Source organism: Coenobita brevimanus, chromosome 18 (assembly GCF_032717465.1).
Source record: "Coenobita brevimanus isolate Jiangsu-jjx chromosome 18, ASM3271746v2, whole genome shotgun sequence".
Lineage (NCBI taxonomy): Eukaryota > Metazoa > Arthropoda > Malacostraca > Decapoda > Coenobitidae > Coenobita > Coenobita brevimanus.
In genome coordinates, this window is record NC_136971.1 from 27,654,193 (window position 1) to 27,677,939 (window position 23,747).

Sequence of the window (23,747 nt, forward strand, 5' to 3'; positions counted from 1 at the left end):
AAATGTTTCGATAAAAAGATGCCTAACACAAGAGGAACTGGAATTACTGAAAGAGAAGAGGGAGAAAGCAAAAACAAAAAATGAGGGAAGATCCGAACAGGAGAAGAACACATTTTTTTTTTTTACAAAGTAATAGGATTGCAGGTAAGAAAGTGGTACATAAACAGGATGGAATAAAAAGGAGGAAAGTAGTAAAACCATGTCATGACAAGATGATAAAGTTGATGTACTCAAATGTGGATAGAATGGTATCTAAATTACTAGAGATGAATGATTATGTCAGAGAATATGAACCAAAAATAATATCCCTAACTGAAACAAAATTAACACCAAGGATATCCAATGACATACTAAACTTAGAGGAATACAATATATGGAGAAGAGACAGAAATTTAAAAAAAGGAGGAGGAATTATAATATTAACTAAGAAAAATCTAAAAGTCAATGAAATAAAACTAGATATACAATCACAAGTAGAACTGATTACAGTAGAGATCAACACATCTGAAGGGAAAGTAATTGTAGCCAATTTGTACATGCCACCCAGATCAAACACATGGGAAAGAGACGAATATGAGGACCTGGCAGAGAGTACAATTCAGAGTTTAAGATCATTACTACATAAACAGGAAGAGAAATCGGAAAGAATTATACTAACTGGAGATTTTAATACAAATATAAATTGGAATACTCTAGATATAATTAGCCAAGAAAGCTGTTGGGACCAAAAGCTCCTGGATCTCGTGCAAGAGTTTTTCCTAACGCAGCATGTGAGGAAAACCACCAGAGAAAGAGGACTCGATGTACCTTCAGTGCTAGATCTTATATTTACTAGGCAAGAAAATGATATTGACAGTTTAATATATCACCCTCCACTCGGCAAAAGCGATCATGCAGTGCTAAATTACAACTTCAGGATAGCATATGACATAGTTAACAGCAATGACAGTTACAAAAAGAGCCTAAACTATAAAAAGGGAAATTATCAAGACCTAAAGAAGTATTTCTTAGAAGTTGATTGGGAAAATGAGCTTAGAGGACAAGATTTAAATGCTCTATATAAAAATTTGTGAATTTTATGAAATTGGAGTCCAGAAGTACATCCCACAGCACAAAGAAGCAGATAAGAAAATACAAAAATGGTTCAATACAGAATGTAAAAAATCAAAAGAAAGAAGAGATTTGTTGTGGAATAGATACAGAAGACACAATAGTGAAAGGGCGTATAATAATTACAAACAGGCAAGAAACGATTATACAAGAATAAGGAGGGAAGCCCAAAAACAGTTTGAGGAGGATATAATAAATAAAAGTAGTGATCAACCAAAGCTGTTTTACAGCTACATCAGAAGCAAAACCAAAGTAAAAGATATAATACAGTCCATTACAGACGAGGGAATGACTTATACGCAAGAGAAAGATATCTGTGAAGTACTAAATAAGAATTTCCAATTAGTTTTTACAAAAGAAAAAATTTTTGAAAGGGACTATGTGGAACATGCATGTCCACACATACTACCAGATATACAAATAGCAGAAAAAGTAATACAGGAGGAGTTAAGTAAATTAGACAGAGGAAAAGCAAGTGGTCCTGATGAAATTTCATGTTGGGTATTAGGAGAATGTGCAAAGGAGTTAAGTAAACAATTATTTTTAATTTTCAAGAAATCCTTGAGTCAAGGTAAATTACCTGATATTTGGAAGAAAGCAAATATTGTCCCCTTATTCAAGAAAGGAAATAGACAAAATCCACTCAACTACCGATCAGTATCACTGACCAGTGTTGTAAGCAAGGTATTAGAAAAGCTTAGAATAAAAGCTTGGGTAAATCATCTAGAAGAACACAGTATGATAACAGAAAGACAGTTTGGTTTCAGAAAAGGAAAATTTTGTGTTACTAATCTGTTGAGCTACTATGACATAGTAACAAACACAATACAGGAAAGAGAAGGATGGGTGGACAGTATCTATTTAGATTTCAAGAAAGCTTTAGACACAGTACCACACCAAAGACTTTTATGGAAACTGTACCATCAAGGAGGAATTCGAGGCAAACTGTTTTGTTGGATGCAAGATTTTCTCATAAAAAGAGAAATGAGAACAGTACTAAGAGGAAACTACTCATCATGGAAAGAAGTGACTAGTGGAGTACCACAGGGTTCAGTGTTGGCACTAATCATGTTTTTAGTGTATATAAATGATATAAACAGTAACACTGGAAATGAGAGCTATCTGAATATGTTTGCAGATGATGCAAAAATACAAAGGAGAATTACTAACACAGACTCTTGTAAAGAGCTACAAGAAGAATTAAACTTCATGAATGGAGTAATACATGGGAAATGGAATTCAATGTGGACAAGTGTCATGTAATCAAGTTTGGTAAAAGTGAAAAAAGACCTGACTGGGATTATAAGTTAGGAACTAAAACCCTACACACATCAGAAAGAGAGAAGGACCTAGGTGTGATTATCAATAACAAACTATCTCCGGCTGATCACATCAGCGAGAAGGTACGGAACATGTATACACTGCTTGCAAATATGAGAATAGCATTCACATACATAAATGAAGACATGCTAAGAAGGATAATAACATCATTCATTAGATCAACCCCGGAATATGCATCAGTAGTCTGGAGTCCTCATCTCAAAAAACACATAGACAAGATAGAAAAAGTTCAAAGGGCTGCTACAAGATGGACACCAGGCTTAAGGGACCTAAGCTACGAAGAAAGCCTAAATAAACTGAATCTACCAACAGTACAGGAGAGAAGGAAAAGAGGTGACATGCTAATGCTATATAAGTGCATATCAGGGAAGGAGAAAATAGACATAAATGATTACTTAACATATAGAGAAGCATCAGCAAGAGGACACTGCAAAAAACTGCATAAGAAGAGAGGTGATAAAGACGTAAGGAAATTCAGTTTCCCAAAACAGAGCAATTGATCAATGGAATGCACTACCGAATGAAATAGTGTGTGCCAAAACAATTCACAAATTTAAGGATATGTACGATAAATATGGTTTAAGACACGGGACACTAAGAGCTTGGCTCATTCCTGTAAAGATACAATTAGGTAAGAACAATTAGGTAAGAACACAGTGCAAAACTCCTTACCTCTCAACCGATCTGGTCCTGCAGGAAGATCATCACTGCTGGAGAAGTATATGATATTCTTTTTTTATTTATCTGTTTACCTCTATTTATGTTAGTATATTTACATATACGTATATATTGTTCTTTACCTTGACACAAATGGCAGGAAAATAAGTACAGCTTTGGTTTCAGTTGCTAGCAACAGGTTTAGTGTTCATGTTTGGTTTCTGATAGGAATAAAAACAAAACAGAAGTAATGATATAAAAAAGTTATTGGTATAAAACCAAAGAAAGCATAGCTAGCATGCATTAAAGTATTAGCGCGCTACAGGAAAATAACATAAGTGAGCACGGCTGATGGCGGGTCAGCGCGCGGCAAAATACACAGTAATTTTTTGCATTTTTTCTTGAAAACTATGAGGCCTAGGATCACTGTTCTTTACTGAAATGAAAGGAAATGAAATTCTGCATAGGATGATGAAATAAAAACATAATAGTGCCGAGAAAAGTTCTTTGCAAAGACCGGAATAAAAAAGTTATTGTCTGTCGAAAATAGGTTTTACTTTTTCGCTTATTACTCGAAGACCATAACTCGTATCAAACTGGGACCTGACCCATTCGGAAGCTAATAAAATTCTTCTTCGATTGATGTATAAAATATAGAGATTGATTATTAAGCATTCGACTTATGATGTTAGCAAGTGAAATCTACGATCCCGAATGTTTATTCCAAGGGCCCTAACATACGTATAGTGTATGTGTGTGTGTGTGTGTGTGTGGTTTGTGTGTGTGTGTCTGTCTGTGTCTGTGTGTGTTTCCTTATCGTGTAGAATAAACATTGGTGAAGAGGAATATGTGGGTTTTATGGCAATATAAATATGTTTGGGTGGTGAAAATAAATCGAGAATACACATTTTTGGAGTGCATGGCATCCAAGAGGGGGAGGGGAGAAGAGCCCACGTATCATATCCCAGAAAACCTATTAACTTAACCACGCGTGAAAAGGTTAGTATATTTACTGGAGTGAGATTTTCTTTACATTATGCCCTATGCAGTCTGTTTCTTTTGTAGATTATATCTATCTATATCTATATATATATATATATATATATATATATATATATATATATTATATATAATACTATATATATATATATATATATATATATATATATATATATATATATATATATATATATATATATATATATATATATATATATATATATATATATATATATATATATATATATATATATATATATATATATATATATATATATATATATATATATATATATATATATATATATATATATATATATATATATATACAGTATATATATATTTATTCCCAGACGCTTCAATCCCGTTCGGGGTGGCCACAAACAAATCGTCTCCACTTCGCTCTGTCCCCCGCCATTTCACTGCCCCGCTCCCAACTCACACCTCTCTCTCTCATATACCTCTCCAACCCATCCCTCCATCTCATCCTCGGCCTCCCCCTCCATCTTCCCCCCTCCACCCCACTCACATACACTCTCTTCGTCAGTCTTTCACCCTCCATCCTCTCCACATGGCCAAACCACCTCAGCGTTTTCCTCCTAACGCTTCATATCACACCCACATCCACACCACAAGGCTCCTTTATATCCTCATTTGTCAGCCTGTCACTCCATGTGACTCCACAGGCTCCTCTTAAATAACTCATTTCCACTGCTCTCACTCTTGACTTGTGTCCTTCCAGCAACGTCCAAGCTTCACTACCATACATTAAAGTTGGTATCACAATACTGTCATGTAGTTACTTTTTCATTTTATATATATATATATATATATATGTACGTACAGAGAGAGAAAAAAAAAGATATCTCCCAGGGGCAGGATCTCACTACTACCTGGCACGTCCCCAGGTGGTGGATAAGGAAGGCCTTGTAGATATATGAGATACCGTCTTAGACAGAGTGGGCCATGGGACCCCCAACCAATTTATAGGGCTCCACCGAATATACTGAATAAGGTGGCACAAAAATTACATTTCAGCAGAAACTATGTGGCAGGGAGGTGAGATTATTTTCCACAATCCCCCCAGCCAAACATGAATTCTACTGTTAATGATTTCATGGGCATTCCTGTTGGATCATCATCTACTAAAGCTCCAACTGCGCTGCCTTCCGCACTTATAGGCAGTGTGCCACTAAGAGTGAGTAGGCATGTCATGGCAATTCAGAGACCAGGACATAAACAAACTGTAATCCATGAAGATCTACACATACAATATAAGAAATCTAGCAGAAGATTACAAACTTGATACGTTAATGACTGAATCAGAAAACATTAGTTGGTATATTGTAGTTTTGAGTTTCACAGAAGAAAAGAAAAATTAATTCAACTCCACGGCAGCAACCACCTATTTTACTACAGAGGAAACCACAATGAAAAGAGTCAGTGGTGCAGGATTTCTAATTAACAGAAATCTTGCAGGGAACACTGTGAAATTCAGCAGTGTATATAAGAGTAGCATGGACTGTAATTAGACAAGGCAAAAGATACACCCTGAAAGTAATGCAAGTATATGCACTGACATCTCAAAGCTCAGATGAAGAAATAAAAACATTCATGACGACATCTCCCACATTATGGAAGAAGTAAAGACCAGATATTATACTATAAACATGGGAGACTTCAATGTCGAAGTTGGTAATCAAGAATGGATAATCATGTATGGGAAAATTTTAAGTGTGAGAAAGGAATGACAAAGGTTCAGTGGTAGTAAATTTTGCTGAAATGTGTAACATGAGAACAATGAACACATTCTTTCACAAAAGAACAGGGAAATAATTCACCTAGAAAAGTCCAAATGGAGAAACAAAGAATGAAATCGACTTAATTAAAGTAGATAAAAATAACATTCATGTCAAATGTATCAACAAAGTAAATAATGGAAATGACCTAGGAATTGTGTGTTGTCCAGCCAATTTCAATATCAGAAGTGAAAGAAAGAAGATGATTAAAAATAAAAAGACATGCCCAACAGAAATAAAAGAAAATCAAGCAGACTTTCAGTTAGAAATAACGAACAGATTTCGGGCTCTAAGCTATGCTGAGTGTGAAATTGATGAATTAAATGATAAGACTAAGAAAAGCCTTAAAGGAATCAGCAAATGTAGTAGGGAAAGCTAATTCATCCAAAGCCAACAAGTATTAACAAATGACCCTCGAATTCAAAAAAGAAGAAAAGAGATGAAGGTAAAAAAGAAAGATGAAACAGAATGATCAGAATTAAAGTTCATCAATAAGAGACAGACAAAATAAGAATGAGACACATAGACCAGACCAGACAAACTATCGAAAAAGGGAAAAGTCTGAAACAGGTTCAAAGTAAAACGGCACTAGGAAAGCAATAAATTTTATCATAGGAAGACAAAATCGGCGAAATCATTAATCCATCGTGGCCAGCGTATATTTCCACCAACCCTTCTCCCTGCCAGGTATTTCTAAGAAAATCATATTTTCATAAACCTTCGTGTCTCAGGTAATACTTAACCAAGAATAAAAAACTAAGTGTCACAATATTCACTATCTGTCGATTTCAAGCTGATGACCCCAGATAGTCTGTGAAGTGCATGTAATGGGAGAGAGAGTAAGTGGGGAAAGGGAGCAATTTTTTTTTTTTTTTTTGCCCGTGTCTGTATGCATGGCAGAGGTGCGGTGACACAATAATAACACTTCCGGAAAACCACAATCCATCACAAACACCATTTCCATGCAGGTTTTTCAAAAGTGCGGCGTGATTGCTGCTGTGAGTCCGGTAACCATTGCAATAACCCTGAGGCACGCTGCCTCAGGTACAGACCTGTGCACCTGCTCGCCATACCACCGCTCCACCATTCCATCACCACCGCCTTACACACACACACACACACACACACACACGAAGATGTATGTTTGGCTTGCACTGTCGCTCGATTCTAGCACCGCTGTGCCACTCGAGGTTTGGATATTACAACAGTACCTCAAATACTACTATTGCAACTACTACTACTACAACTACCATTGCTACTACAACTACTACAACAACTACTACTACTACTGCTACTACTACTAATAATAATAATATTTACTACAGCTACCACTTCTACAACAACTACAACTACTACCAATACTACTACTACTACTACCAATACTACTACAACTACTACTACTACTACTACTACTACTTCTACTACTACTACATAAAATAAAAAATAATATTGTGAACAAAATAGTTATTCATCTACTGTCCATAATCAAAAATATTTTCCACTATAACAGAATATTCTTTCCTGTGATTTATACTTTTTCATCATAATAAACACGAAGATTTTCAATAAAAAATAAGGCACTGATTTCATCATGAAACAAGCTTTCTGCTTCCACTATTCACACAGGTAGACACTGCAGTGGTGCGAGGTTTGCCTCACCACGCTTCCTCCTCCCTCCCACCGCCACCCCCTCCCTTTCTTCATTCCATTATATTTTCTCTAGAACAGTTTTTTATTTCCTGTGATTTGTACTTTTTCATCATAACAAACATAAATGCACAAAAACTTTCAATAAAAAATAAGGCACTGATTTCATTATGAAACAAACTTTCTGCATCCATTATTTACATAAATAGACAAAGCACTGGTGTGAGGCTTGCTGCTCCATGCTTCCTCCTCCCTCCCTCCTCCATCTCCTCCCTTTACTCCCTACCTCCTCTTCAATCTCATTCGTGACAATATCCTCCTCTCCAGAATTGTGAGTACCCTCTGAACCATTCCCATCATTGGAAATGGCAGACAAATGTGTTGGGGAAAACAATGGGCACACAGTGGAGGACTCACATGATCCACCCTCCTCATGCGACACATGAATATCAACACTCATCATGACAGTGGCTTTCCTCAGAGGAAGAGTCACTTTCTTCACTCACATTTGGCGATAATGTCACCTCGAGTTCTCTCCCAATTGCACTATCACTAAGGCCTTTTCTTTTCTGGCCTTTGGATTTCATTGGTGTTGAAGTCAATGGCTTCCAGCACTCAACCAAAGATACGGACACGGAAAACTTTTTGCATATGTCTATCCATCATGTATATGTGCCACACGGATCTACCCTGGTCATCACATATACATGTCACCCGGATGCGATAGGTTAAATGAAGAGATAGGAGAGTGAAGAGAGTTGAAGAATTTTACAAAGAACTGCCATACATCAAAGAAATGGCTAACTTTTCAGTTGACACAAGTGAAATACCAGAGGCAACACCAGATGAAGTAAAAATTTCTCTTAAATGTATACAAAGAGGGAAGGCCCCAGAAGATGGTATAATAGCAGATTTACTGTCAGATGCAGGAACAGAAGTACAAAACAGGCTTGCCTGCCCAGAGGAGACGGTAGTTCAATTGATAGAGAGGTGGCCTGCAGTCCTACTGGACCCAGGTTCAAATCCCCACTGGGGCAGAGAACAGTTTAAGGATTTGAATTTAACCCGCCATGTCCCGTTGACGTATATATACGTTCACACGTTTTGTCAGTCAGTCCTGTTGACGTATATAAACACGCATCAATTGCAAGGTCCCTAATCTGCACAATTTTCAATTTTCGCAAGTGATTTTATGTACGTATACACAGGACACCTTCCTTTACAAGATGGCAGACAGGGACAATGCCTTACCCCGCATAACCTCCACCCCCCCACCATTGTCCTGGCAATTCACCTGTTACCAGTGACCTGGCCAGTAAAGACATGTTATGCAACGGTACGAAATTCAGGACCAGAGTGATTCCCCAATCAATGACAATGTGGAGGACGAAGTTTACATAGCATTAGAGGAAGGAACAGTCAGAAATGATGATTAGGTAATGTCGCCAAAAAAGGTCAGGTATGTAGATGTGTTTGATGAGTGAAACAATGCTTATATTGCCTATATTACTGTATGAAAACCAATATACTTTCGTACTACATATAAATTTGTACCAAATAAATAAATAAATACCGTTTATGAGTGGTGTGGAATAGTTACCCTCCCATAGAACTCGTTTTCTTTGGAGCCAGCCTGATAGAAAACCCAGTAAGGTAAGGAGGTACTGCTACCTGTATCTAGTATTTTATACCTCAGGTGAGTGATTTCTCTATGAATTTTCAATGTTTCTCACCAAATGCAGAGGCTTGAGCCAAAAAATTTTTTTTCCAAAATTGGTCGGGACTGGAAAAGTGGTTGGGATGGGGCGGATTAATAAAATCAGACATGTCATAAAAATACCCCCGCTAATACCAATACACCAGTCCAGTATGAGACAGCCTTAGCATGTATTCAATATGGACGATGGGTATTAGTGCCGAAGTGGTGACATGTAGAGGTGTATGGTACGTAGGGGAACTACTAGGCCTTGGGAGCAGGCTGGCAAGCCTATGCCCAGAGTAAGACACATAAAAAAAAAATACTCAGTGTAAAAAGAAATTCACAAAATATGGTGTAATGCAACAGTTACATTGCCTTATAAGAATGATGGCTCAAACGACCTTGGTGACTATTGACCAATTAGCTTTCTGCCAGTCATGGCAAACTTTTCACTCAAGTTCTTACGAACAAAATAACAACAAATCTGAAAGAAAATCAGCCACGTGAGCAGGCAGGATTCCAAAGCGGATATTTGACTACTGATCATAGTTACAGTGAACCAGCTATTTGAGAAAACTACAGAATATAATATACCACTGCTCTTTGGTTTTGTTGATTACAAAAATGCTTTTGACTCAGATGATCGCATAGCAGTTATAAATTCACCTTGAGAACAAGGAGTAAAATTAATAACATTTTAAACTGCTTGAAAACAAGTATAACGAGGAAACTGTTAAGGTTAAATCACTAAAGACTACAAACAAAAGTAAGACTGAGTATGGCGTGCATCAGGGAAATACAAAATCATCAAAATTTATTTACAGCATGCCTATAAAATATTTTCATAATGCTAGACTCGGAAAACAAAAGATTAAACTTAGATGGAGAAAAGCTAAACCATTTAAGATTTGCAGATGACACTGTTTCAAACTCAGAATCATTGGAGACATTGCAAGAAATGTTAGATGACTTAAACAGAGAAAGTCTCTGTAAAACTAATTTTTAATCCAAATACAGAAAACAGTATCATCAAAATAAGTGAAGAAATTTGAGGAAGTTCAGAATTTTTTTTTTTTTTTTTTTTTTTTTTTTTTAATAACAGAACGGAGGAAGGAAAAACAAATGGAGAAAAAAAAATAATATTTATTTGAGGCAAATACTAAAACTAACAAAAGAAAGACCACGATAGCGAAATAAAAAGACTCATTACCATTGGTTGGAAAGTTTTCAGTAAACATAGAGACATCATGAAAAATAGCCTTCCAGTAAGTATGAAACAAAAAGTATAAAACGAATGTATAATCCCACCCATACTGTACCACTGTGAGACCTGGAAACTGACAAAATCGATGGAAAATTAACTACTCCATTCTCAAAGATCAATAGAAAGGTCAATGTTGGGAATGCCATTAAGAGACAGGAAAAGATCAACTTGGGTGGGAGAGCAGACTGAAATCAAAGACATTATAGAAGTTGCAAGCTGGCAGGCAACGATGGCCAGCTCTAAGCAGGCCATTGCCATTCAGCCTGTACACAGAAATGAGGACCCATATCTAGCAAGATCCTAAAAATATCATCTTATGCCTCACTTTCAACACAACCATGCAGACAACAGAAATAACTCGATACTTGCATAAACACAACATTAAAAACTGTGATTCTTTTTTTAATGAAATCTCCCTTATTATGTACTGATTTTGTTTGTAATACACATTTCAAGCCATTTCAGCACCAATGAAATCTTTTGGGGGGTAAAAATAAGGAATTTTCTTAATGTCACATTTTTTTCAATCCTCTCCTTAGGTTTCACAGTTTGCAAAATTTTTCACGCTTCATTGCGAAGCACAGGATGGGTTTACTAAGCTAAAAATTGCATTGCCAGGTTCGCCAGACGTTTCACTTCATTTTTGTTTTTAAAAATCGATTTTTTCGAAACCTGAAGAAAATTATGCTGGGGCTGGCCACTGGGTCCTTACAATTTTTGGACCCACGGCCAAGGAGGAGGTAAGCAGGCAGTTGCTGTTGTTGTTGTTGTTGTTAAGATTTTTCCATCTGATATGGTCAGAATGGAGGCAGGCCTACGGTGTGAGGCCCGCCAGTGAAAGGCAGATGCAATGAGGTAGCTGGTAGGTAGCGAGTAGTTGCCTAGCAACCAAAACTTTGCCGACACAACAACGTTGCAGGCTGGTCAGTGTGTCCAGGTTTGGTCGGAATTAGCTGATTCTGAAGGGTAGTTGTTCTTGTCACAATTAATCAAGAATGCTAGGGATGCTGAGGCCAATCTTCACAGGGTTGCCACTGGAAAACTAGAGGGGACAGGGGAAAAATGGATGGTACACTTCTGATAGGGACTGACCTCAAGATTACACCTAAATAAAGCCAGAGCCTTCTAAACCCGACAGTAATGCTTCTACAGCTCAAAACGTGAAAAGTGCAAAAACGTGGTTTTTCAGCCGTTGCTAGGCAATGAGTAGTAGCCTAGCAAACAAAGGTTTCCGGGCACAACTAGGTCATAGGATGGTCATTGTGTCCAGGTTTGGGGTTTGGTCGGAAGCAGTAATTCTGAAATGTAGAAGTGCCTGCCACAATTACCGTAAACCAAAAAGAAAGAATTCAAGAAAGGAAACGTGACTAACAATATGGCAGCATGTAGCTGGCCAATAATGGAACAGAAATGGTGGTGGGCAGGTCATGTAGCAAGAATAAAGGATAATGGGTGGAGCAAGAAGCTGACTGGCTGGACTCCAAGAGATTGTAAGCATGGCAGAAGACGGGAGGTGGAGAGATGAAATAGAGAAGTCTGCAGGCAAAACGTGGCAGAGATTGCCGCAGTCAAGGAATTCATGAAGAAGGTTGGGGAGGCTTTTTTTCAGCAGTGGGCTTGCAGTGATTGAGGTTGATGATGATGATGATATTGATAATGATATACTACTGTATACATCTCGCGACTCTCAAGTGGGTTTATTCAATTTAGACATCTTGTGTAATGTACAGGTTTTTGGAGGTTATATTTAGCCCCTTCAGCTTAACGTCTGAAGCATACTGAAAAAAATAGCCTGGAATTAACAATAATAATAAAAAAAAAAAAAGCGACACACAACTGAATTACTTAGCAAAGAGAAATGGTCCTAAAGAATCAAGAGTAAGAGGACACTGACAGTATCTGGAGAGAGAGAGAGAGAGAGAGAGAGATTGTAGAGGTCCATTAGCTAAGTGAAAATACAGCTAGATTAATACGTGTTGGCACATACAGCACAAACGCTAAGTGGGACAGGGGCGGAACTGGTCCACTCCCACAACATGAGTACTGCGTCTTGGTTACACGGAATTCATTGAATTAGTTATGAGCCAGGTATAGGTCTCCATGGTTTCTAGTTACATCAACCCTCCAAAGTAATTACACATGGCCATATACTAAGCTGAATGGGGTTAGAGATCGTTGTAAGATTAGAGTAAATGCGCTAAACGATAACGTCTCTCTCTCTCTCTCTCTCTCTCTCTCTCTATCCTTACAGGTTTTGCCAGACTATAATCTCTCTCTCTCTCTCTCTCTCTCTCCCCTCATCCTTACAGGTTTTGCCAGACGATATTGCACTACAGTGTTAAAGAAGCAACATAACATGATTCACAATCATCTACTACCTCAACACGTTTCTGTCTTATGTATTTTTATCCTTGGTGCCCCGGACGATTTTGTGAAGCCAAGAGACCATAATGTACTATAGATGGTACAGAACACTTCATTGCATATCCTCCATGACGATATACTTTGCTTATTACAGATCAACCTTATGTTGACTATTTAGTTTTAATATCGACTAAGGCTGCATCAGTAACGTACAAACGGATAATAAGGTGTACTAATGTGCAGAATAAATCTTAAAAGAATACAGTAGGTACTGAGAAATCTCCCAAGCCTTAAGTCTCAGGCTCCTACCACACTCTTAGTAGAGTAAAACTGCCTGGCGTTTGCTGGAGTACAATACTAGAGTTCAGAAAATGTCTCCTCGGTTGAATAACACCGTTCATAGAGCGCTAGAATAAAATATGATAATGCGTTGTTAGACTGAAGGGGTCAAAAATAAGTAACATATCCAGGAGACAGTAGACGAGACTGAAGAAGATACTCGTGTGTGTGTGTGTGTGTGTGTGTGTGTGTGTGTTTTCTTACCAAATTGTTCTTACCTAATTGTATCTTTACACGAATGAGTCAAGCTCGTATTGTCTCGTGTCTTAAACCATATTTATCTTACATATCCTTAAAATTGTGAATTGTTTTGGCACACACTATTTCATTCGGCAGTGCATTCCAGTAATCAATTGCTCTATTTGGGAAACTAAATTTCCTTACGCCATTATCACCTCTCCTCTTATGCAGTTTTTTCCAGTGTCCTCTTGCTGATGCTTCCCCATAGGTTAAGTAATCATTTATGTCTATTTTCTCCTTCCCTGATATGCATTTATATAGCATAATCATGTCATCTCTCTTCCTTCTGTCCTGTAGTGTTGGTATTCAGTTTATTTTGTCTTTCTTCGTAGCTTAGATCCCTTAAGCTTGGTACCCATCTTGTAGCGACTCTTTGAACTTTTTCAATCTTGTCTATGTGTCTTTTGGGATGAGGACTCCAGACTACTGATGCATACTCCAGGGTTGGTCTGATGAATGATGTTATTATCTTTCTTAGCATGTCTTCATTTATGTATGTGAATGCTATTCTCATATTTGCAAGCAGTCTATACATGTTCCGTACCTTCTCTGATGTGGTCAGCCGGAGATAGTCTGTTATTGATAATCACACCTAGGTCCTTCTCTCTTTGTGATGTGTGTAAGGTTTTTTTTCCTAACGTATAATCCCAGTCAGGTCTTTTTCCACTTTTACCAAACTTGATTACATGACACTTGTCCACATTGAATTCCATTTCCCATGTATTACTCCACTCATGAAGTTTATTTAATTCTTCTTGTAGCTCTTTACAAGAGTCTGTGTTAGTAATTCTCCTTCGCATTTTTCCATCATCTGCAAACATATTTAGGTAGCTTTCATTTCCAGTGTTACTGTCTATATCATTTATATACACTAAAAACATGATTGGTGCCAGCACTGAGCCCTGTGGTACTCCTAGTCACTTTTTTCCATGATGAGTAATTTCTCCTTAGTACTGTTCTCATTTCTCTTCTTATGAGAAAATCTTTCATCCAACAATACAGTTTGCCTCGAATTCCTCCATGATGGTACAGTTTTCATAAATGTCTTTGGTGTGGTATTGTCAAATGCTTTCTTGAAATCTAAATAGATACTGTCCTTCTCTTTCCTGTAATGTGTCTGCTACTCTGTCATAGTAGCTCAACAGATTAGTAACACATGATTTTCCTTTTCTGAAACCAAACTGTCTTTCTGTTATCATATTGTATTCTTCTAGATGATTTACCCAAGCTTTTCTTATAAGCTTTTCTAATACCTTGCTTACAACACTGGTTAGTGATATTGGTTGGTAGTTGAGTGGATTTTGTCTATTCCCTTTCCTGAATAAGGGAACAATATTTGCTTTCTTCCAAATATCAGGCAGTTTACCTTGGCTCAAGGATTTCTTGAAAATTAAAAATAATGGTTTACTTAACTCCTTTGCACATTTATGTAGTACCCAACATGAAATTTCATCAGGACCATTTGCTTTTCCTTTGTCTAATTTACTTAGCTCCTCCTGTATTACTTTTTTTGATGTTTGCATATCCGGTAGTATGTGTGGGCATGCATGTTCCATGTAATCCCCCTCAAAAGTTTTTTCCTCTGTAAAAAACTGATTGGAATTTCTTGTTTAGTGCTTCACAAATATCCTTCTCTTGTGTATAGGTGATTCCCTCCTCCGTAATGGATTATATTTTATTTTTTACTTTGGTTTTGCTTCTGATGTACCTGTAAAATGGTTCCGCTTGATCACTACTTTTATTTATGATATCCTCCTCAAACTATTTTTGGGGTTCCCTCTTTGTTCTTGCATAATCGTTTCTTGCCTGTTTGTAATTATTATATGCCCTTTCACTATTGTGTCTTCTGTATCTGTTCCACAACAAATCTCTTTTTTCGTTTGATTTTTTTACATTCTGTACTGAACCATTTCTTTATTTTATTTTCTGCTTCTTTGTGCTGTGGGATGTACTTCTGGACTCTTATTTCATAAAGTTCACAGAATTTTTTATAAATAGCTTTAAACCTTGTCCTCTAAGCTCCTTCCCCCATTCAATTTTTAAGAAGTACTTCTTTAGGTCATTATAGTTTCCCTATTTATAGTTAGGCTCTTTTTGTAACTTTCATTGCTGTTAACTATGTCATATGCTATCTTGAAGTTGCAATTTAGTACTGCATGGTCGCTTTTGCCGAATGGAGGGTGGTATATTAAATTGTCAATTTCGTTTTCTTGCCTAGTAAATATGAGATCTAGCATTGAAGGTACATCGAGTCCTCTTTTTCTGGTACTTTCCCTTACATGTTGCGTTAGGAAAAACTCTTGCACAAGATCCAGGAGATTTAGGTCCCAACAGCTTTCTTGGCTTATTATATCTAGAGTATTCCAATTTATATTTGTATTAAAATCTCCAGTTAGTATAATTCTTTCCATTTCTCTTCCATTTTATGTAGTAATGCTCTTAAACTCTAAATTGTAGTCTCTACCAGGTCCTCATATACATCTCTTTCCCATGTGTTTGATCTGGGTGGCATGTACAAATTGGCTACAATTACTTTCCCTTCAGATGTATTGATCTCTACTGCAATCAGTTCTACTTATGAGGGTATATCTAGTTCTATTTCTTTGACTTTTAGATTTTTCTTAGTTAATATTATAATTCCTCCTCTTTTTTTTTTAAGTGCCTATCTTGTCTCCATATATTATATTCCTCTAAGTCTAGGGTGTCCTTTGATATCCTTGGTGTTAATTTTGTTTCAGTTAGGCATATTATATGTGGTTCATTTTATCTGATATAATCATTCATCTCTAATACAAAGTAATTTAGATACCATTCCATCCACATTTGAGTACATCAACTTAATCATCTTGTTTATATACTTGTTATGACTTGGCTCTGCCTTCCTCCTTTTTATTCCGTCCTGTTTATGTACCACTTTCGTCCCTGCAATCCTATTGCTTTGTAAAAAAAAAAAAAAAAAGTATTCTCCTCCTCTGATCTTCCCTCATTTTTTTGTTTTCGCTTCCTCCCCCTTCTCTTTCAGTAATTCCAGTTCCTCTTGTGTTAGGCAACTTTTTATCCATCATTTTTGAACTCCTCTTTTTCCATAAGATTCTTTGCATTTTTTTAGTATCTCCTCCATGGTGTTTACACTCTGGAAAGCTACCTTTAGAGGTCTTGACTTGTTTCTCTCATATTTCCCTAACTTTTTGTGTTCCTCTATGTCTTTACTACATATTTCCTCTGATACTTCTTTACTACAGACTTCCTCTGATACTTCTTTCAATATGCTCATTACATTTGCCATCTCCTTTTTGTCTCTTGAGATCCTGTTTTTTACTTCTTACTCTTCTATACCATTGATTACTATAGATTTGTTGATATCTACTGAATCATTGACTAACTTTGGATTGTTTTGGATTATTCTTTTCACTTCCTTTTTAATGCTTTTTTTCTTCCACCCTTCCTCTAAGTCTTTCTTTACTTTCACCATTTCAGCATAAGTAGTTTCCACATCATTTTTGTAGCTTTGCACAGCTTCATTCACCTGTGTTATCTTCTCAGTATCACTGCTCTGGTCTATCAGTCTGCTTACTTGCCTAATTGTCTCTGTATCATTTTTGAACTCTTCCATAATACTCTCGTTGTTGACTACTGTACTTGCCATTTCACAAATTTTTCTCGTAAGTGAACCCAATTCTACTGTCAGCTCATCTATGGATGTGTCTTTCTTGTTGACTTCCTTTCCTAATTTTTCTATTTCTTCCTTTTGCAAGTGCATCTGTTTCTTAATTTCATCAATCTCATTTTGAAAAGCCATCTCTAGTCTAAGCACTCGTTCCACCAGTTTATTGTGAATCTCCATTTCAACCAGTTCTTGGTAGAAATCATCGTCCTGCTTTCTACCTTTATCCCTTTTCTTTTCCAATTTTACTTTACTGAAGTATGTTTTCATTCTGCAGTACTAAAAGCACATATAGTACTTACATTCCTAGAGGCAGTTGTAGACTAAACAAACGATCAGCTGATTGTGCACGTTCTTGCGCTACATTTTTTTCTTTTCTGTTTGAACTGGTCTTGCTCAAAACTTCTTCTTTTTTGATATATTAGAACACCATTTAGTCTAACCTGGTACAGAGTTTGACTCATATAAAGACACTAATTTAGGTAATGCCACTGGCCAAGTTGGCCGTGTATGGAGTGGTGGTGGCGTGCGTCTGGTCTCCTCGGTGCCTCGTGTGTGTGTGTGTTGTGTTACTGACGGCACGTCAAAAAATAGTGGTAATTAACTTTTTGCAAAAAATGAAAATCTTTCAAAAAATAGCTTAATAATAAACTAAGTAGGCCTGAACCTCGTAATTAGTAAGCCAAGAACATTAACAATGAAATAATGTGGTGAGATGATAAATTAATTTCTAGTCACGACTTTTTTTTGTCCTAAGGTTACAGATTAAACAAAACAAGATTAGTCTCTCAAACTCTTTAGCTTCCTGGAACTCACTTGCAGCTAAATTTAATTATCTAGCGTTAGCCGGAATAATGGTGTTCTGAATGTTTGACAGTAAACTACAAGTGTTTCCGAAGTACGCGGTATATGTTTAAACAAATAAACAACAATGCCATATTGCCACCTTTGAGGTGAAAGGTCCTTTGACTAAGTTTGGAGTACCTTAATCGAAAATATTCAATTAGTGCATCATAATGGACTTTTTTATAATTTATTTTTGGTACTTATAAAGTATTTTATGTAGCTTAAAAGCAAGGTATGAAGACATCTATACTTCTCCATTTCGAAAAGTGTTTCCTCAGCAAAAGAAAAAAAGGAAGTAAGTAGAATATAACTACGTTACAGCTACCATGCATTCAGGTCAACGTGACAAAGGTATCTATCTGCTGACAGCTGGACAAGAGGTGAATCTAGTTTGATATAATAATAATAATAATAATATTCTGAATGGAGAGAACAGTGGCTGACTGTAAGTGTGTATGAAAATGAAGTGGTTGGAAAGAGAAGGAAAGGGAGACGAAGAACAAGGCTGAGAGATGCATTGTAAAGGCTATGTCAGAAAGAGCGGTGTGTCACGGGAAGAGAGGTCATTAATGATTGGAACCAGACACTTTGACATCATTTTTCAGTGGCCAGTAGTTACAAGATGCACTTCAAGATGTAGGCAGCCGCCAGGAGGCACTTTGCGGCTGCGTTCCTCTCCGAAACTTAAGCCCTTAAGCCTCTGGCGGGTTATTCATCCAATATTCTGGGAGATAGAGCCAGTGCATCATCCAAGTTACCACAGATGCACGTACGGTAGAAAAAAAATATTACTGTCTAGACCAGTGTTGCCATATCACATTAGAGGAATTATTTTAAGGCTATATTGAAATGGTGCGAAATTAGGCCGAAATATGCAAAACGGAAAATGTATGTCAAATATGTTGTAAATATTGGTTGAAAATGTACAGTCACATTCACAGTAAAGGATACATATCTATTGTACACATTTTGTGTACTGTGATGCCCATTGCTGGTGACAGTTGGGACTATTTCCCTTACTGACTGGTGCATTGATGATCAGTGCACCAGGTAGTAAGTGAAACAGTTCCACATCTCGCCAACAGTAGACACTACAGTAGATAATACGAGTAGATGTGTATCTCTATTTATGAATGAGGTTGTACACTCGCTCCAGAAAGTATCAGTGAACTGCGGGTCTGATACCGTCCTGAATGATTCGACCATGTGACAGTGACAGCATGTTAATACCTGTATATATTATAACATTTACGGCCATTCTATACACATTATGAAAGACACAACTGGTATCTGATATAGCGGCCATCTATTGTCTGGGATACCGGCATGTGCGAGGACGAAACTGCAATTCACAGTATTCTTCGTTCGGTGTGTCATATTTAACGCATATTCTGCACCAATACTTTCTGGAACTAGTGTACATAATACAAAATGCTTAGAAAACTGTAGCTAAAATATTCATCATACAGGCTATAGAATATGAATCCTTCAAGCTAACCATTCACTGAAGAGATATGAAGAGAAATAGCAACAAACACATGGCTACTGCTATAGTATATTTTACTTGTAGCTATGGGCAAAAAATTCTACTGAGGTCCTGCGCCGGAAGCAGTGTTTTTTGGTCAAAATGTGATCCCTCAGTAAATGTAGTAAAACTTTTTCAATCGTGATGGGACCAAGTTTTTTCACAACAGAAATTTTTTTGCGATTTTTGTGCCAATTTTGGTGTGATTTGAATGTGTAGTTTCGGCTGCCCAAAACACACACACACACACACACACACACACACACGGCTAGTGCTATAGTATATTAGATATAATGCTGAGGTGCTCCTCTTATTTTATAGCTATTGGTTCGACACAGCCAAGAAATATAATTTTGTCTTTCAGTAAGAATAAAATAAGTTGCCTAATATCCCCATAGCTCTACATCCTACAGCATTCAATTTCATTTCTCTTAGATATATTATGTTATCAAGACCAGATCCAGTACTTAAAAGCAGAGGGGGAGGGGTGATTCTGATTAGAATTAGTACTTAGGCCAAATGGATTTAAGCAAGCAAAATATCAAATTCACGTTTAATTTACCCATTTTAATCATACGAATACAGTAATATGGGCCAATGTAAGGGTAGTAGCATTTTTACTGCATATATTTTGGTGAACAACAATGCTCTCTTTATAAGTTAGCATTAGTTCATCAAAAACAGGGGGGTACGCCCCCCAAGCCTACCCGTAAATGCGTGTCTGACTATGACTTTTGGTACCACTCACGGTACTAGCCTTTGTTCGTCATTTTGTCATTGTTTCTTTTGCATCAGATATTACACACTTCGCAATCTCTTGCCCTCTCTGCGAATTATTTCATTTCCATTTTATACCAGTTGCACTTCACTGTCTTCAAGTTAACCAGATAAGAACATACTCAGTCAATCAACATTAGGAAATGGAATGGTTTGGAAAAATTCAGTAACATAAGAATGGATTGGGTACTGTCCACCCTGACTTTTGACCAGAAGAACTGGTCAGTGTCAGTGTTCTGTGAGAGAATATCTTCTTTATCACTTAAGTTCTGTGACCTCCACTCATTGTCTAAGACTTGTTTTTCTTCCTCAGCTATGATTCCTGAGTTCTTGGCAGAAATCCATTTGGAATATAGGCTTGTCATTCTTTCAAATGTTTTCCTCTAAGCGAGAGTGAAAATAACTATCTCTAATGGCAAATTTGCAAATTAGGTTACCCAGTCCTCTGTTATTAATAAATATTCTCAACTATATTCTAGACATTACAGGATTATGGCGCATGATCCATTATGGCAGAATTAATGTTAAGCACCAAAATCTGAAACCAAATTTTGCTAAAACATAAAATTAATATAAATGTGGTAAAACTGTCTAGATACAGCCCAGACACTTCTTTCCCCGAGGCCCAGCAGTACTCATGCCTACAGCATATAAACTCATAATTAATTCGAGGGAAATATCACAGTCAGGACGGGTTGGATGGTAATAGCAAGGCTGACTTTATGACATGTCCGTGTGTCTTGTGGAAGATCAGTAAAATCTGTTTGAATTATTTTTGCTCATTACACTTTCCTTCGTCCTGACCTAGTATCATAATTTGGTGATTCTAAAACGAATCGCATCTCTAACCACTTGACCTTCACCATGGCATGCTGTTCTCGGGTAACATAATAATCATAAAACATGACAAACTGTTTCACTAACAGAGAGTTTCTCTCAAAGACACAGCTCCTTCGAGGTACAGGCGCCAGGATTGGACTACCAGCGTTTATAACGTTAATGTTGTCAGTGCAACATCTTCCTTCTACCACAAAGCCATTTTATTCAACTTAAATCCTTAAATCCGGAGACGTGTTTTACTGATGTACTATTGTCTATCCAGCCATTCTTTCAGCTGTGAGCTCTCCTCTTGCTAAGAAGAGGAATATGGAGGCAACAACAAACTTCAACAGTTTGAAAAACGAGAAAACAAATTTCTGGTAAAAGAACTCACCCCGGTGAAAGAACTGCCCAAGTATGGTGGAAAAAAAAAACAAAAGATACTGCGTAGAAAGAACTACCCTAGTGTTGCGAGAAAACTAAACAAGTGAGAGAACTGCCTTATGTGGTAAGAGAACTACCTTTGGAGTCATTGTCTTTGGTGAAAGTATTTCCCCTTTTGAAAACAATCTCTAGTGTAGCAAAAGAACTGCCCTTGATAAGAAAACTGACCTTTATTTGATCTATGTTGGCAGGGATGGAGAGCTGAGTAATGTTCAGTTATGCTATGTTAGGATAGGTTAGGTAAAATAAGCTAAGTTAGGCTAGGTGTGGAGAGAGAACTGACCTTTGACCCATGTGGGCGTGGATGGAGGGTTGGCGTCAGTGTGGCAGAGGAGTGACACCGCGCTGCCCTTCCGTACCGGGGTACCCCACACTGGCCACCGACGTAACCGAAAGTCTGGGGAGTCTGAGGGTAGTAATTAGGAGTTCATTGCAGTTTGATGGCAGAGGGATTGGTGCATGGTAAAGAAATGTAAACAATCAAACATAACTACACGCGCTCGCAGACACACTCATTCTCTCTCTCTCTCTCTCTCTCTCTCTCTCTCTCTCTCTCTCTCTCTCTCTCTCTCTCTCTCTCTCTCTCACACACACACACACACACACACACACACACACACACACACACACAAGTCTATGCACAAATATTCACACATAGAGGCAGATAGGGAGTAAACTGTAGCACCAATCAAACAGCGCGGTACTCCCGAGGTGGATGGCAAGCTGGTGACACGGAGAGCTGGAGCTCCTGTTTCACCAGCCCTCAGGACCTGTTCTTGACCATCTACCTTTGCTAAAATATTCAATGTTTTCACAAACACTGACAGTAGGCCAACATGCTCTCATAATACTTCTACATCCAACTGTCTGCACCTCCTATATGCACATTGGATATCACACCTTCCATTTCCCCACAGCAATGGCCACTGCATTATTATCAGGAAATTCGATGGTATCTCGGATTGCCACCACCGGCATGGTAGGGCTGGTGGCAAAAAGTACCCCTAGTCGCAGTCAAGCAACTGTGCTGACAGCGGATGTTGCAAACACTGTTCATATTCGTCAGCAGAGAAGCGGAGGTTCAACCTTATATTTTACTGATATCCGTGGTCTTAGTACCAATCTGAATAATTCCATTCACATTTTCCTCCAGTCTACATCCCCTCTAGCCCTGTTCCTCACAGAAACCCAAATCTCTCCCTCTACCGAGATATCCTCATTTTACTTTTTTGGTTGCCATCTCCTCACAAACTTCTGTAACAAGGGCTTCACCTGTTAGTATATCAAATCTGAATTTGCAGTTGAAACTATTTTGAACTTCACTCCAGCTACTTTTGATTATTCACTGTATAAACTAAATTATCTAAGTATGACCAAATATATCTGTACAGTTTGTTGCTCCCCAATGCTTCTTCAGAACCCAGCGTATTTGGCTTCATATCCACATAGTTAAGTAACGTTAACCTAATCCTTACCACTGAAATTAACATTTGGGGTGATTTTAACGTCCACAGTGTCGAATGGTTATTGCATTCTGCCAGGACTAGAATGCAAGGTATTTGCTGAACGTTTAATCTTGCGCAATTGGTTAAAACAACCAGCCAGAATACCAGACAATCCTGACCATAATGCCTATCTCTCGGACCTTTTCCTGACAAATATTCGAGATCAGTAGAGGATAAAAGTACTTTCTCCACTTGGATTTCCCAACCACAATGTCATCAAAGGCAAATTAGTCAGTTGTCCCAAACATCCCCATTCTGAACCTGTCAGGGTGACCAAATGGCACTTTGACAGGGTACAGTGGGATGGATTTAGAAATTAACTGCAGATATTCCATGGCAGTCTTTCATCTCCAGTGACATCAGTTCGACCAAGTCCCTCATTAACCCTCTGTTAGTCCTGTGGGGTATTCAAATGTGGTTGGTGGGGTGTTAAAACACCCCAATACAAAAAATACATCTAGTGTTACTAACATGTAAAATATATTCATACTGCCACTTCAGCATATCTCTGCATTCACTAATGAAAAGACTAAATGCCTTGTAGGTGGTCTTTATTTATTTATCATCGTCAGTACTGACATTAATACTCTTTGGAGTGACAATTCGACATCGTATGGTTTTATGCTACTGTTACTTATCTAAACTGCAAAATTTGGTAACACTTTCACAAAGCTCGTTTCATGGGTAAGACACAACATTGTCAAATAC

General features: G+C 37.6%; 1 protein-coding gene across 1 annotated transcript in view; it reads right to left on the reverse strand.

The window, feature by feature from the left end:
* LOC145391441 (kin of IRRE-like protein 3) overlaps positions 1 to 23,747 on the reverse strand; it is a 184,352-nt gene that overhangs the window by 55,314 nt on the left and 105,291 nt on the right. Inside the window, exon 5 of the mRNA XM_080266054.1 lies at positions 21,818 to 21,940. Within this exon, the coding sequence (XP_080122180.1) occupies positions 21,818 to 21,940 (123 nt within the window). The remainder of the gene's footprint in view (positions 1 to 21,817; positions 21,941 to 23,747) is intronic.